Here is a 15690-nt window from a genome sequence, read left to right as displayed (position 1 = left end):
TTTATGGTATTTTTATATCCATTTCAACAAAAAGTATATTTTTCTGGCTTTAATTAATAGTATCATTTAGATTACATTTAAACCGAAATAAATAAAGCCTATATTCGTATAGGTTAATATAGCAGACCAGGTAACAATTTGATAAACAAAAATGTTTCTAGCCAGTACTTTGAATTTCCGATATGTTGTTTTAGTTTATTTTGATCATTTTAATTAATTAAAAAAAATATCGACAGATGTAAGCAATTATTCTTATATACTTTACAATCAGTAAACTTAAAATAAGCTTCAACTTTTTGGTGGTAACATTAATAGACACCGCATTGAGCCAGTGACATTTAAAAAAGGATTTTACAAAAAAAAAATCTTTGTATCAAAATCTACTGACATTCGACAAGTCACAGACACTTCACTATCACTGACGCTTTTTCTTCACTGAATACGAAATTTTCACACATCTAAAATTTCGTCTATACAAACACTATTGCTTTCTCTGTTTTTTCAAAGAGTATGCTAGGGATGGCAATATTGTAATACAGTGGAGATTCACCTTTATGTTAACTTCCCTCAAGACTTGTTACTAACGCTATGATAGCGTTGTTGCATGTGATATCCAGTCTACTGTATGAGCGACACGATGATAGATGCCGGGCTGGCCGCGGCTAGCACAAGAATAGCCCGCGGATACGACACCGATGAGGTACCAGCGCCCCGCCCTCTCCAACATCAGAGGCCCGCCACTGTCGCCCTGACAGCTGTCCTTCCCCCCACCCCGGTAGCCAGCGCACAGCATCTCGGGGTATATGACTACGTTAATACCTGGAACACAATTGGAAAATACATTATTAAAATAAAGAAGATTTAGGATTTAATATTGTTCAATAAGCCTTAAACAAATTAATGATTATACTTGTATTAATACATATTGTTATCCCTTTCATTCAAAGGCTCTTTCTTTGGCAAAACAGAGACGACATGGCACTATGTATAAATAAAGTTTCATTGCTGTGGTGTTCTAGGGTTAAAAATTGAATTGTTTTGCAACTGACTTCAATTAATGACTGTTAATATTTACCATTAGCACGATGCCACCGTTCGCACACTCTGTTGTCTAGTACGGGCACGTCGACGGCCTGCAGGGTGCGCGGGCGTAGCCTAGATCCAGGACTTAGCGCGCCCCAGCCCGCGGCCCAACCGTACTGTCCCAGGAAGTCAGATCCTCGCTCCGGCAAGCAAATTGGCGCTGGAAATGTTTACGATAACACTTTACGACTGTATTATAAAAAATATTCATGATATCAGTGAAAACCTTAGGGGATGCCGTTGCAAAACAGTAGTTGTAGTTTATTTGCTGCATGTACTGCTGCTGTCCTACTGGACAGAACTACAGCACTGTTCCGACAGTAATTGTGTGTTAAAACAATAGCAGTACTGCACTGTCCTACTGATTCACTTTAATTTTCTGCATTCGTAAGAAATTGCCATGCGCAACAAAATAACTGTATTGTTGTACAATAACAAAGTCTATAGTAAAAAAAAAATGACTGAATAGGATGGTACTTGTTATATTATCCCGTAGCGTCCATAGATCGTATTATTAAGGTCATCACTCCATCATTAGCTGGTAGAGGAATAAAACACTATAAAAAAGATGGTATATTAAAACTGACCTATATGAGGCATGTAATGCACATTACGATCGAGCGTCAGCACGGCGACGTCAAACCGATCAGCTTGAGGTGTAAACTTGAACAGGGGATGTACTTTGATCGTTCGAACACCGAACGTGTACGCGGGAAGCGGCTCAGCCGCAGAATTGATGACGTAGTCTCCGAGGGTCACTCTTACGTGGCGCGGCTGCGCGCGCGCAACGCAGTGACCAGCGGTCACAACATGACGGCGAGAGATTAACGAGCCTCCACATCTGGAATTTAAGTTAAAATACACTTAGATTTATTACTCAGCATAGTAAGGAACTAAAATTATATTACATATAGCTCAACCATTGTTCTAAACTGAGCTGAACTGTGCTAGTGATATTTAAGACATTTAAATTATGACGAATATTAAAACCTTTGTCCTTTTTATAATATACTAATTTCTCTGATTTATTGTCCAACGTACATGCTTATAAAAATTTACAGAACAATTATAAACTCTTTCAGTACAACAATGTAAAGTAAGGCATGATTTCGTTATAACTGTAGTTATATAAATGCAATTAAGTAATTTCGCATTACGTAAACCGTGTAATTTTATACATATCAACATTATTTTTTTTTTTGGACTCTTATAAATACTGTATTCGAAATATGAAAACTGTTATCCCTTTATTTAACTATTTAATAATTATTACGATAAATATAGTGTTAAGAACACCGTATTAATATTGTTTGATAGCTCTATATTTTTATACTCACCTTGTAAAACTGATGAATCAAACTATAGCTACTCGTATATTTCAAAATGAGAAAATGAATGCGGAACAAGTGAATCAAATGCCAATAGTTTTGTTTCACTTACATGTAAATTTCCCTCCACCGATACTTTATTACAGCAAAATAATACACATTGTTAATTTACTGAACCAACTGTATCACATGCAATTGTACAGTGTCTCTATTCTATAGTAGTAATAAAAAAATAACTTTGCGAAGAGGAATGTGCGAAAAAGGTTGGTGGTTACTCGTAAGTAACAGTTATACGCTAGCTTAATTTTGATCAAAACATAATAGCTTGCGTAAGCTTTTGGAGAAAAAGCATTCCAAATAACAAAAGACTAAAAATTAGCAGAATACTCTACAATCGATAGAAAGCCGAAACCAAAGGAATTTTACATTAAATACAGATTGTATAGGATTTTGATTTAACGTATAGCCACCTTGTCTACTCTATGGTCTAGTCAAGGGTTTTCTACCTAATTCATGCATCTCTTTCGCACATTTACCTCTCTATCCAACACTGCTTCCAACCAATAAGCTCGAATATCGACATGAGCATGTTGCATCTGGAAAATTAATTTATTAATAACAATTAGTTTAGTTAAATATTAGTCACGAAGTAAATGTTGCTTTGGTGTGTTACATAATCTGAATGTATTACTGTGAAATTCGACTGACGTGACACTGATGTATTGTTGTCTCTATTTTTTATAAGGGAATGAGAGAGATAATACTATGATTTTAAGTGCTTAACAGTCGAAACCCACAATATCATTAAGGTTAAATTAGACTACGACATAAATTGCGACGTTAATTACTGTTAGTATTAGTACTGTTTAGAATTGTACGAATGAATCAAGAGACACTAATGTTCATATAAAGACACTTCATTGTATACACTGAGTGTCCCGTTTAGTGTCTTAGTCTAGTTGAAACATAACCTATGTGTACACTAGTATACATCAATATGTCAAAACCAAAATCTTTAATCGCAAGGCAAGAGATTATCTATGTATTTATTAATGCACAAAAAAAATTATAGCAATTTTCTTACATATTAGTATGTTAATTTATAAGCAATAGTAAAAATTATTTAAAATTGATTTTATCTCTTTTATTCTTCAAATAAGTCTATCAAAAAAGTATTAATTTTCAAAATAGAATTAGAATAATCAACGCTATAATAATTTTAAATAAAACTTTTAAGTTACGAATGGTGTAAGTTAGTAAAAAAATAATGAATACCTGAAACTTTCATACAAGACATATTTTTTTTATCTTACTAGGCATATTTTATGTGTAAGGGTAGCATATTGCATATTAAGATGTAAAACATTACTAAAAATATATTTTAAACTTACATGGACTACTATGTTGACCGCTCTGAAATCACATACTAATCATGTACTAAGTCAAACTCCAGTTAATCTATTCCTTCCACATAACTACGTACGTATATAAATTACATATATGCATATAAACAACTACATACAATAGACATTATCTTTACAATGCCATGCCGTGTCTAAGTAACGAAATAATGAATTCATTGCGTGTTTTTATGATGTAAAAATATATATAAAAATGACTTTATCTAAAAATCTGCTCCGTAAAAAGCCTACATATTAAACCACGCATGTACTTATTGCAACATTGCATTAAAGTAGTGAATTCACAGTAACAACATATACTCCTATTACAAAATAAGTACGAAGAAAAAATTCTCGTTATAATTATTACGTTTTTTTTTTTTCATTTATCTTTTGTTTTTATAGGGACGGTTCTTCGTCTCTGAAAGAGCCGATACATGACAATATTGGTACAACATTACTTTGGGTTTCCACCAAAACATCATCGTTGTCAGTTCATATATATCTCCAGGGTCTCGGAGTCTATCTAAATTAGGGGCCATAGACAACCTCGCTGGTCCAGTGCAGGTTGCCTAACTTTACACAAATCATAGAATTTCTTGTCAGATATATGCAGAATGCATCACGATGCGAAGGAAACTTCACCGTAAGAAAGTCTCATAAATGTAAATACGAAATTCAGAAATCAAAAAAGACATTTGTACATGGCGGAAATCGAACCTGGTCGTTTAGATTTCGGTCCGGTCTGATTTAGCATATTACAACTGCGCCACCGACTCAATATATACTGTCAATTTATCCAGTGAATAAACAAGCACTTGACCACGATCCCACCTGATGTTGAGTAGTGATGTGATCAAAAGTACGCATGTAAATGTCTATAGACTCTACTCTCGAAGTATACAATAGACTATAAAAGTTTCAGGTACTAATACTGTTAATACTTTACGTGCTTTACATTTGTCTAAATACAAGAAGCCTGTGAACTTAATGTACAAAGGTCAAAGTAACCTGGACGATCCGATCCGTATGTACGCCTGCCAGGGGAAGGTGCCGAATCCAGCGTCATCACCGCCCACGATCCGTCGTTGAGCTGTCTGCTTGTTCACCGCTATACCACAACCTGGAAACAACAAAATTGAATCTTAATACTACTATTTTAGGATACCTTTTCTAATGTTTGAAGGAATGAGATCTCACAGAGCACAGACTTTTCAGAGAGAACAGAGAGCCTTTCGACTTGACAATAGCTGAAAATATTTTACTTCGTACCTTCAACATCTTTTTTCTCTTGGGGGATATCTTGTCGAGGGTTGAACAATTTCGGTAGTTTCCTCAACCAAGTCAACAGTTTATTTTCAGCTGCAGTTTTTGTATAGAGAAATATTATCAGACAAATTGTCCACTTCATTATGAAATACTTTTATAAATGTTTCTTTCAGATTTGAAAGTTATTTTAGCACTTTATATTATAAACTTTTTTATTAAAATGAGTTGTTATTATTTTAGAGTGATATTTAGAATTTAAAAATAAGCTTCAAAATTTCTAGAAAACAGGATTTGTATCTTGCAACAGATTTACCTCATTAATTTAAATAATGAAATAAATATAGCAGAATTAAAACAACTTCGTGGATATTTTGCAAATGAACAGTGTAGTAATGTGTACTCTCGAGTTGTGTAAGTTTTCGCCAAAACTTTCAAAACATTAAAGTTGAACTTACGAAATTTAAATGCAAAGAAATTGTTACTTCAAGATCCTTATATAGAAAGGAAATACCCTCAATATTCAAATTAGTAACATATCTCAACCAAAGTAATTATATTTTAAATAAGTAATTTACATTACTTCGTCCTTAAACAAATAAGTTAATTAAAAATATAACGTATAATGGTTCTAAATCTTATTATAGACCAATTATAAGCAAGTCTATCATACACACGTGATTAAATCATAGTTGTTTATATATTTTACTAGCTGTCGCCCGCGACACTGTCCGCGTGGCATTAAAAAAAACTTAATAAGTAGCCTATGTATTCTTTCAGGCTATGTTCTACATCTGTGCCAAATTTCATCAAGATCCGTTGATCCGTTCCGGAGATACCTTCAAACAAATATCCATCCATCCACCTATCCATCCATACATCCATCTAAACACTTGCATTTATAATATTAGTAAGATCGTAATGTTACATTTTTTTTATATCACAAGGTGCCAAAGGGGCAGATCTACGCCTGAATTCGCCGAAAAAGCGAAGCGACCGCTGACCTTCGATATCTGTTATTGCAGATGCGTTACCTATCTTTAATCGACAGAGGAGAGGACGAACTGTAAGAGAATATTTCTTCTACAAATACGTCCTCCATCAATTACACTTCCCCTTTTCATCCTTTCCATATAAGAAAAGAGTGAGAAGGGAAAGGGGAATAAAATTAGGCTTTCGGCACGCACACTCATAAAACGAAACTCGGAATTGTTTCTACTTGACGCCTATCGTCTATGTAGTCGTGGTATTGCACAGGTCAAGCCGGTCACCACGGACCTGCTCGGTTGTCCGAGTGGGCGGAGAGGTGAACTCCGACGTGGCGCGTCCCCGGGTGGTGGATAGGGGAACGCCCCGGCCTTATGCCGGGGTAGGGCTTCGGCCCCGCGAACCAAACACTGGTAGGTTAGCTAGGGTAACTTAGGTTAGTTAGGTTAGGATGAGGGGTTGGGGTTGGTGGCTGGGCTGGTTACCCCGCTTGCCGATAACCGTGTGTATATATATGTATACATATATATACACAGGCAGTCGGGGTTGCCGGCTCACCACACCGGCCACAGCCCCCCAGCGGGCCCACTTGTGGGCTCGCCACCGAGGGCGGCGTCTCGCCATTAGGCGAGCGCCTTTAGAGGTTAGTTAGAATAAGCTAGGTTTAGTTAGGTTAACGAGGGCGGCGTCTCGCCATATGGCGAGCGCCTATTAGGCTAGCCCGAACCGAGTAGCTGGAATGACCACAGCGAAAGGGGAGGGCGAACCTATAGGTTAAGTAGAATAGACTAGGTTAAGCTAGGCTAAGTAGGTTAGGGTGCGGGCTCATTTATGAGCTCGCAGAACAGAGGGAGGTGAGCCCGAACCAAGTAGCTGTAGTGTGGACAGCGAAAGGTGAGGGCGAGCCCGTAGGTTAGTTAGAATAGGCTAGATTAAGCTAGGTTAGTTAGGTTAGGGTGCGGGCCCACTTGTGGGTCCGCAGCAACGAGGGAAGGTGAACCCAAACCGAGTAGCTGCCCTTTTCAGGGCAGCGAAAGGGGAAGGTAAGCCTAGTGGAGGGGGCGCGACCCATTGGGTCGTGGCCGCCGATCGGGACGTGGGAGCACGACCTCGGTGACACTCTGCTTACAGAGCTGTTACTCGATGGCGTGTGATCCTGCGTCCCAGCGCGTAATCCCGGTGATCACCGGGACCGCGGGCCCCCTGTCTTGATCAAGACGGGGGCCAAGAGGTGGGTCTCTATAAACCCTGGCGGCACCAGCGGGGGAGGCGGGGATTCCGAACCTGCATTGCACGGTGTTGTCTGGAGGAGCGCCTAAGGGCGCAGCGCCCCCTTGGGGGCGCAGAGAGGGCCCATCCCGGGGCGGTCAGTGGGGCGTCGCGGTGGCAAGCTCACGCGATCCCGTGGCGCCCCACAGTATGGCCATGAGGGAACAAGGAGGTTTAGTGGGTATGCTCCCATTCGGGGAGAGAATCTCACATAACTCGCGTGTCTTCCCCGAGGCACGGAGTATGCATTAAGCATTCCTCCTTGTATAAAAAAAAAAAAAAAAAAAAAAAAAAAAAAAAAAAAAAAAGGTCAAGCCGGTCAATTCGTGTAACAGATAGCGTTGTTATTGGCGTCTCCCAATGTTAAATTATATCAAGAATATAAGATAATCAGTTTATTAATAATCATAGACACCAGAAGTATAAAAACACAACAGCAACCAAAAATACCCTAACAATAGACAATTACGACATGTGACCCGCAATACTCTATACTATAACTCTACAGCTTTCTATTCATTACAATATATTTACAATATCACATATCACTAATTGTAATTATTCTTGAAAAACCAAACGTCAAATGAACACCGCACTAAAAAAAACCGTCCGATTCAAAGTAATATTCGGTACTGACTAAACTTTTTCGTGAAGTTACCAAAACATGATATAAGGCGTTTACGCAATTAAATTGGAGCACGCTTATCTTATGCACATAAGAACATGAATATTTCCTGATACAATTACGAAAGAAACCAATGAAACGCGAATGAAACAATAACAGATATTGCAGTAAAAGTTTTAACACTTATAAAATAAAGTTAAGTCAAATATATACGACAAACTTTTTGTTTTTCAATCTGTAGCCTAAGTAAAATACTACTTTTCTCCTAGTTATTCCATAATTGTGGAAGATATTATTTTATTAAAAAACTACGTCGCCTGTGCAAGAAAAATAATAGCAGATAATATCATGCATCAGCTACATTGCTCTACATTGGAGATTACTCAGAACAATCGCGGCCTTGCTGACAGCCATTCAGACATATGGACAGACAGTAATTTAAAAGTTGGTTTTTCGTATCCGTATATAACGTAACAAATAGCTAATAACATTATTCTACATATCAAAACAACAATGCTTCATAAAATAAATTAAAAAAGATGATTCAAAATTGTCTGAGAAAGATGTCTTTGTTTTTATTCTTTTAATAATAATTCTCATCTTTATTTTAACTAACAAACCGGAAACATAACATTACATTAACCTAGATAGAATTATTGCAAAACAATAGGCAGAACAAAAAACACAATATGAAATCTTACAAAATGTATGAGGAACTTTTAATGTTATAGTAGAGCCAATTTATCTAACATTTTATTCAACGTTCTTACGATGAAGAAAAACATCGTGATACAATCTGTATATATCTGCGAGGAAATTCAAAGATATGTATGAAGCCAACCGACTCGTACTGGACCAGTGTGTTTGAATATGGCGTAGTCACACCTATCTTAGGGTAGGCTCAGAGCCCCTGGTTAGGGCCGTATAGAGAGTTAATGGTGATGAATTTAATAGATAGCATTTGACATATAATCAATTTTAGCTTAAAAGTGAGATGACCTTCTTAAATACATCGAATAAAATAAAGGAATCGGTACAGAATTCAAACATGATGTATATGTATAATTCAGTTCATTTTTCGATTTTTATTTAGAAGATTCCTATAGTTAAAGTAAAATGGTTGACTAACGCAATATTGTAACTACGTCCGATGCTCATTATTATAATATGTAATCGAAATTTAAAGTGAAGCAATTTTGCAGTTCCAGCATTTAAAAAAAATGCCCGTCGTTACAAAGTTAATAAGTAATATTATTTTAATGTTTCTTGGTTTAGTGGTGATGAAAACTGCGCCTAAATTCTGCTACGAATTGCGTGAAAAGTAAATACTTAATAGGTAAACCTAAAAATATTTCTTGTTTATAATTCAGCGAAAGTCCAATTTTAACGACGTTATGATTTATATCTTTTTATGAGAGTGATCATAATAAATCTTTCCTTACGATTGTTGATAAATTCTGACTAACGACTCGTAAACTTGCGTCGACATAATGGAAAAGATTATCTAAGCAATTGTAAAACGCGCTGATTTATCTATTCAATATAGATTCTTTATCATTTCAACTTGTAAAATGAAATAGAAAACAAACGGAATATGGTTTTGAGAAACTATGACTACAATTTTGTTTTTGTATACCTTTTACGGGGTCAAATTTCAACGACAAGGAACTTAAATGCATTAAAAATCTGTTTTCGTGTTCTTACGCGCCTTCTCATACAGTAGCGCCATTAAAAACAGTTTACCTGATAATGTCACTTCCTTTAATGCATTACGCAAAGAGTTCGCGAGAGATGATCCAAGTGCATGTTGTGTTAACTTGAACTTTCACGTCGCGCGGCATGCGGCTGTAAATTGCTCTAGTGACGTTCATGGATTCAGTTTAAATGTCGATATCGATAAATAATCAATATAATTCATGTACTGTTATAATATTTAGAAATAACTGTGAAAGTATAATACCATATAATACCAATTACACGTCACAATATTGAAAATATATTCATAGATAAATTAAATAAAAATGTAGCTACGTAAATATAACAAAAAAAACAAATAAAATAATAGTAGTAAGTGGTCTATTTATTATCTATAGCGCCAGAAAAAAGATCCGTTTAATTTTGTTTAATTTATTTAAAATCGGATAAAAACGTCCAACAATGCCACATACTTTCAAATAATCTGCGAAATACGTAAAAGAAAAAAATATCTTTTACTGGATGCTTATAGTTACAACAACTAGTTAATATATCGATAACCAGTAACAGGAAAGCCTCTCACTAGTTGCACTGAAGTGACAAGGAAGACATTCATTTTCCTATATACGGGTCCAAGTCTCAAAGAGCATGTGGTTAATGGACAGGTCGTTACGTAGACTTGAGAAAGTGTTTGGATGCTGTTCAAACTGTCAAAGTAATAAGAACTACACAATTTAAATTACTAACCGTTCTAGATTTAATTTAAATATACAAAAAATAACAGTAGTAATAACGTAATTTATACATCAATTAAATACTAATGTATCATAAAAACATTAATAGCCTAATAGTTTAGGAAAGTGACGGATCGACGTAGAGTACGATTGGAGGTTCAAATATTCAGCTATATTCGTTTACCATATCTTAGTCTTATGTTTTGAGTATAAAATAATTTGTGAAGCTAAATCATTTCAATAACATACTTAATACATATTAAGAATTGTACTAAATAAGCCACTAGAAATTATTAGGCTATTCTAATTTATGAATATAATATAAGCTAATGTATACATTACGCAACGTGCCGGATGGAACCGGGGGCAACATCTGTCCTTCCTTCCTTCCTTAATATAATTGTTTTATACGAAATGATAAGCCGCTAAACAATTATTGATAATTACTTGCAATTAACTGATACAGTAGTTAGGCTATGAGACCTACATGGAAAAAATTGCTGGACCAAGCTAAGACCCAGAAACGCATTTGGGTTTACTTGCTGTCGCCCGCGACTCCGTCCTCGTGGAATTTAAAAAAAATTAATAAGTAGCCAACATGTTCTTCTAGGCTATGTTATACATCTGTGCCAAATTTCATTTCATTCAAGATCCGTTGAGCCGTTCTGGAGATACTTTCTGACATATATCCATCCAACCATCTAAACTTTCGCATTTATAATATTAGTAAGATAGAGTATTACTACACTAGGGTTAAAAGTATTGAATCGCTTAAGAAATACATTATACGTTAACAAAACAAATTAACGACAAAACAAAATCACATTTATCATGCTAGTATCGTCGAAGGGTAAATAATTTATTTGATTCTAATTTTTCGATTATTCTTAAGCATTAAAATAAGCTGATATAAGGTGAAACACACCCACACACACACTTGTAAGTACAGTGGTACACTGCAATTACGTTTTTCCATTTTGCAATAGAGAAGATCTTAAAATTTTAATGAAGACTCTCATAAAAACGACTAGAATCTGTCCACCTTTGTTTAAAAGTTTCACCGCGGCCGGGAGACTGTGATCAACGTACGAGCGTACGCAACGTAATCTTGGGACGTTGCGCAAACGTCGCTGTCCATAATTTCACGGTAGCTTGGCATCGGTTACAATGCTATCGCTAACGTGCTTATGCCTTCGGATCGCCTCTCGGAGATATGCGTGGCCGAAGGAGCGACAAATCGACTTTTAGTTATACCTTATACTACCGATGGAGATGTCAACAAATCAATCGCTCTTTAGATTGACAAATGTTTGTTCACGATTTTACACAGAATAAAATGGAAGTGTGATATATCTAATATATAAAATTCTCGTGTCACAGTTTTCGTTGCCGTACTCCTCCGAAACGGCTTTACCGATTCTTATGAAATTTTGTGAGCATATTCAGTAGGTCTGAGAATCGGTCAACATCTATTTTTCATTTTTTTTTTAACTGCGCGCAGACGTAGTCGCGGGCGACAGCTAGTAGTATTATAACTTTAATTATGTCTATTTTTATGCAAAAATATCACAATTACTAAATAAATAAAAAGAACGGAGAAAGGCCGAATAATACCGTAAAAATAAAGGCACGAAATAATAAACGATAAATGGTACAAAACAATTTAAATCCCAAATTCATTTATTATTATCAAGTGATCAATATAAAATACTTATAAAATCGGGAACTTTAAAAATCGAAAACATGCATTAACAAAGTCATTGGCGGTTTGCGCAAGCGCACATCCGTGAGCCACTTTCACTCTGAGGATCAAGAAGGGATTTAGAGTCTTCGATACCATCACAAAGACCGCAATGCAATTATGCAATGCCTCAATAATGTAACATGTTAAGTTCATGCATCTTTTATTCCATACACGAGACGCGGATGTATCAATACTCTTATGGAATAAAAAATAAAAAAATACTACGTAAATGTAAGTTGTCCTTTCTATATCTTCAATAATATTATAAAGCAAAAAGCTCTGTATTGTGCGCTCACGGAATCGCGAGCGAAAGCTAGTTGTTTTCATTTTTGTTAAATAATCTGAAAAGTCATTAAAAACTATTGTACTTTAAAACTATTTAAAAGAATTGACGCTCTCGCACAAAATACGATAAAAAAGCTAAGTTCCTTTTTGGATGTTTACATGCAACTTATGTAACAAATATTTACATAACTCATACTGTTTGTCAAAATAAAAATGGTATTAATACTCGTATAAAAAACGGAAATGCTGTAAAAGTAAATTTAACAATTCCGAACTTTTTTAAGTAAACAAAATTCAAAAATATAGTTAAACATTTTAAAGTGACTACAATTATATAACTACGAGTATGATACCAAACTAAAAAAAAAAATAGAACAAGTGCAAGGTCATATACTAATTATTCTCAAGGACACTAAAAATCCATTCTGAATATATAAATAATGAACGGCAATGCGACCCAGTTTGCTTGCATTAGAATTCAGCAGAGCTAGCTTCCTATTCTGACATCGGTTACGCAATATGTGCAACGACGACACACGCGTGAGGATCAATATTTGATTTTTATGTTAACCTGGTACTTAGGGAATATTACAACACACTTTGCACAGATTCGACATACAAGTATGACGAAACAGTTTCAGGCACGGTAGCATTTTTAATAACCACACATAAACGTTATAATAAAACATTGAGACCTAACCTAGAACTTAATGCAGCAGTAAAAGTCGATAAGTATACCCTTTAGTGTGGATCTAGTATAATAAAACCTTGTATACCTTAGGCTCCCTTAGTCACTACTTCTCTGGGGGTGGCAGCGAAATATGATCTAAAAGAAAAAGGATGTTCATTTTTATGATTATTATTTTACTAGTAACCACAAATAGGTGTTGTCAGATCAAGTTTTATATGGTTTCTATAAAGAAGGTTAAGAAAGCGTGTAATATCAATAGCAGCATGTTTATTGGCACCAATTATTTTGATACGGTAACTATTACACAATACGTAATTTGGGACGTCCGCATTCGGAGTCGCTGTACGAACAGATCGACACAGTGAGCTATGTTTGTGTACGTGTTCCGACTATCGACCAGTCTTAAGTAACGTAGCCGTGATAATGTATTATGTCATTTCATGAGAGAAAGTTGGTCGACAGAGTACCACTTTGGTTTGGATAACTTTTGGCTCCAATTGTCATCTGCGCATACCGGTTGGCTATATCAACATTTGCTTATACGAGATCAGTGGGTTATGGTATGGCGCCTAATGTTAGGTAATACACCATAGATAAAGAGGGCTTCGAGTAACTAATTTACAGCCAATTTCAATGTTTGTGTAGCCAAAAATTTAATTTTCTTTACCTTTACTTTATGACGAATAAACGGACGGATATCAATAACTATACTAAAGATTTTATAGTATATATAACCTAAAGCTCAAAAAATGATTAAAATCTCCAAGAAAACTAAAGATACAAGGTGCAAAAAATTCTACTCCTGCCGTATTTGACTACATGATTTGAAGTGATTGACTACCAACTCAAACATTCGCACATTTTAGTCACGTCTCACCACAAATTGAGTAAATAAAAACAATCATTAGTTAAATCGTAAATAACTATTTCACGCCAACTTTTCGACATAAAAATAGTTAAACGTTGTACGTAACAATTTAAAAAATATAAACCGAAACGTTTATGTTCGTAATTTTAGTCATTACCACAAAACAAGATTAGACGTGTAGAGAACAATGGTACAAGCGAAAGCGAAAATTTAGAGCAATAGAAACACATAAAATTAGCCGTGGGTCGATGTTTGTGGGCTAATAAAAAAGTGTGGATGTTAGGAATTTAAAAAAGATAAAATAGAAAGGCTACAAAATAAAGTGGCTTCCCGTGTTAAGTCCTATTTTTATTTATCTAAAAGCAAATAAAGAAAAAAACATGTTTATATGCGTAACAGTTTGATAACAGTTAATAGGAACATATGTGTAACTCGCCTTATGTACACATTTTTAGATAGCAATATATAACATTAGTCGCGTTATAGTCTCTAGTGTTATATTTACGGAAAAATCAATAACATTACTAAAATTCACATACCTACATTTTTTTTATTTAAACGTCAACAACTTTAAATAATCGAATGCCATTTCTGTCTCATCGAATGTCGAGCTGCCATAAAACAAAACCTCTTTCGACTTTAATCTAGCTCGTTTTTTTTTTAAAAAGGCTATTGGCACTTCCCTTATTTATGTTTTTTTTTTTATTTCGCTCTTGCCTATAAATTAGGACATACAAAAATAAGCAGTACCAATCGCGCTCGCTGACGCGTGGTTTCCGCTACTTCCTGAAAGCGGCCTTTCACCGTTTACTTACGCTTTTAGAAACATATTTTATTATATTATGCAGATTCTTTGTCGGAACTAGTATAATACGCTTTTGTAATCGAGTGGTCTAGAGTTACTACGGTTTGTTAGTTCCCTGATAACATTTCTAAATATTCTTCATTTCTAACTTGAGTTATGTAATTATAAACAGATTGTCAAGTTGGGTGCCATCGTATCTTTGCTACCAAGAAAAAAACTTGAGAAGTGTCAAGGGACACCCGGATGGAACGAAGTTCCTTTCAATTAATTAGTGAAGGAACCAATGTTTATTCTATGCATAAAAACTTAAGTCTTCACAAGAAGTACATTTTATTTCTATGAATTTTCGTTATATTATATTGTCACGTCGTTGCCATGGTGATATAGCAAAAAGTGTCGTGACAACTTTTCGTAAGATTTTTTTCCGTCTAGCCCCCTTTCACAAAGCGCGATAAGGAACTTCGTTCCAAAAAAATATTAATATTTTATTTTTAACAGGAGTTGTATGTTGTTAAAGTTGTAGAGTATTTTGTTTCTCGTAATATGGAATGGGACCAATTTGTTGCAAATAGCCCGGCAGTATACGTAGTAATATTTATTATCTTTTTTGAGCTAAAAACAGATATACAGATAACAGATAATAAATAATTGGTGCTTTATGCTTCTTCGCAAAAGTTGTTGCATCTTCGAAAACTTGCTTGATCGATCAAAACATTGCGTAAAGTATTATACGATACTGGAATTGCAAGGTTTATATTTATTTATAGAAAGTGGAGCAATTACTGTTGCGTGAAAGTTACGTAATACAATCCCTTATTAAGGATTTATGATGTCATATTAATTGTTGATTTTTTGTTCATGATGAGGGTAATGACATGATATTTACTTTAACGATATATTTATAAGTAAC

At 35.2% G+C, this 15690-nt stretch overlaps 1 protein-coding gene across 2 annotated transcripts in view; it reads right to left on the bottom strand.

The window, feature by feature from the left end:
- Positions 1–105: 105 nt before the first annotated feature.
- Positions 106–15690, bottom strand: part of LOC106715307 — a 28742-nt gene continuing 13157 nt past the window's right edge. Inside the window, exons 3-7 of one of the 2 annotated variants that reach the window (XM_014508580.2) lie at positions 4823–4934; positions 2948–3007; positions 1671–1924; positions 1076–1243; positions 106–819 (exon numbers count right to left, since the gene is read on the bottom strand). In XM_014508580.2, the coding sequence (XP_014364066.2) occupies positions 587–819; positions 1076–1243; positions 1671–1924; positions 2948–3007; positions 4823–4934 (827 nt within the window). In that variant the 3' untranslated portion in view covers positions 106–586. The remainder of the gene's footprint in view (positions 820–1075; positions 1244–1670; positions 1925–2947; positions 3008–4822; positions 4935–15690) is intronic. The other variant, XM_014508581.2, reaches the window with a different exon arrangement.

This window comes from Papilio machaon, chromosome 19 (assembly GCF_912999745.1).
Source record: "Papilio machaon chromosome 19, ilPapMach1.1, whole genome shotgun sequence".
In the NCBI taxonomy this organism is placed as follows: Eukaryota; Metazoa; Arthropoda; class Insecta; order Lepidoptera; family Papilionidae; genus Papilio; species Papilio machaon.
This window is presented reverse-complemented; position numbering and strand designations above follow the sequence as displayed.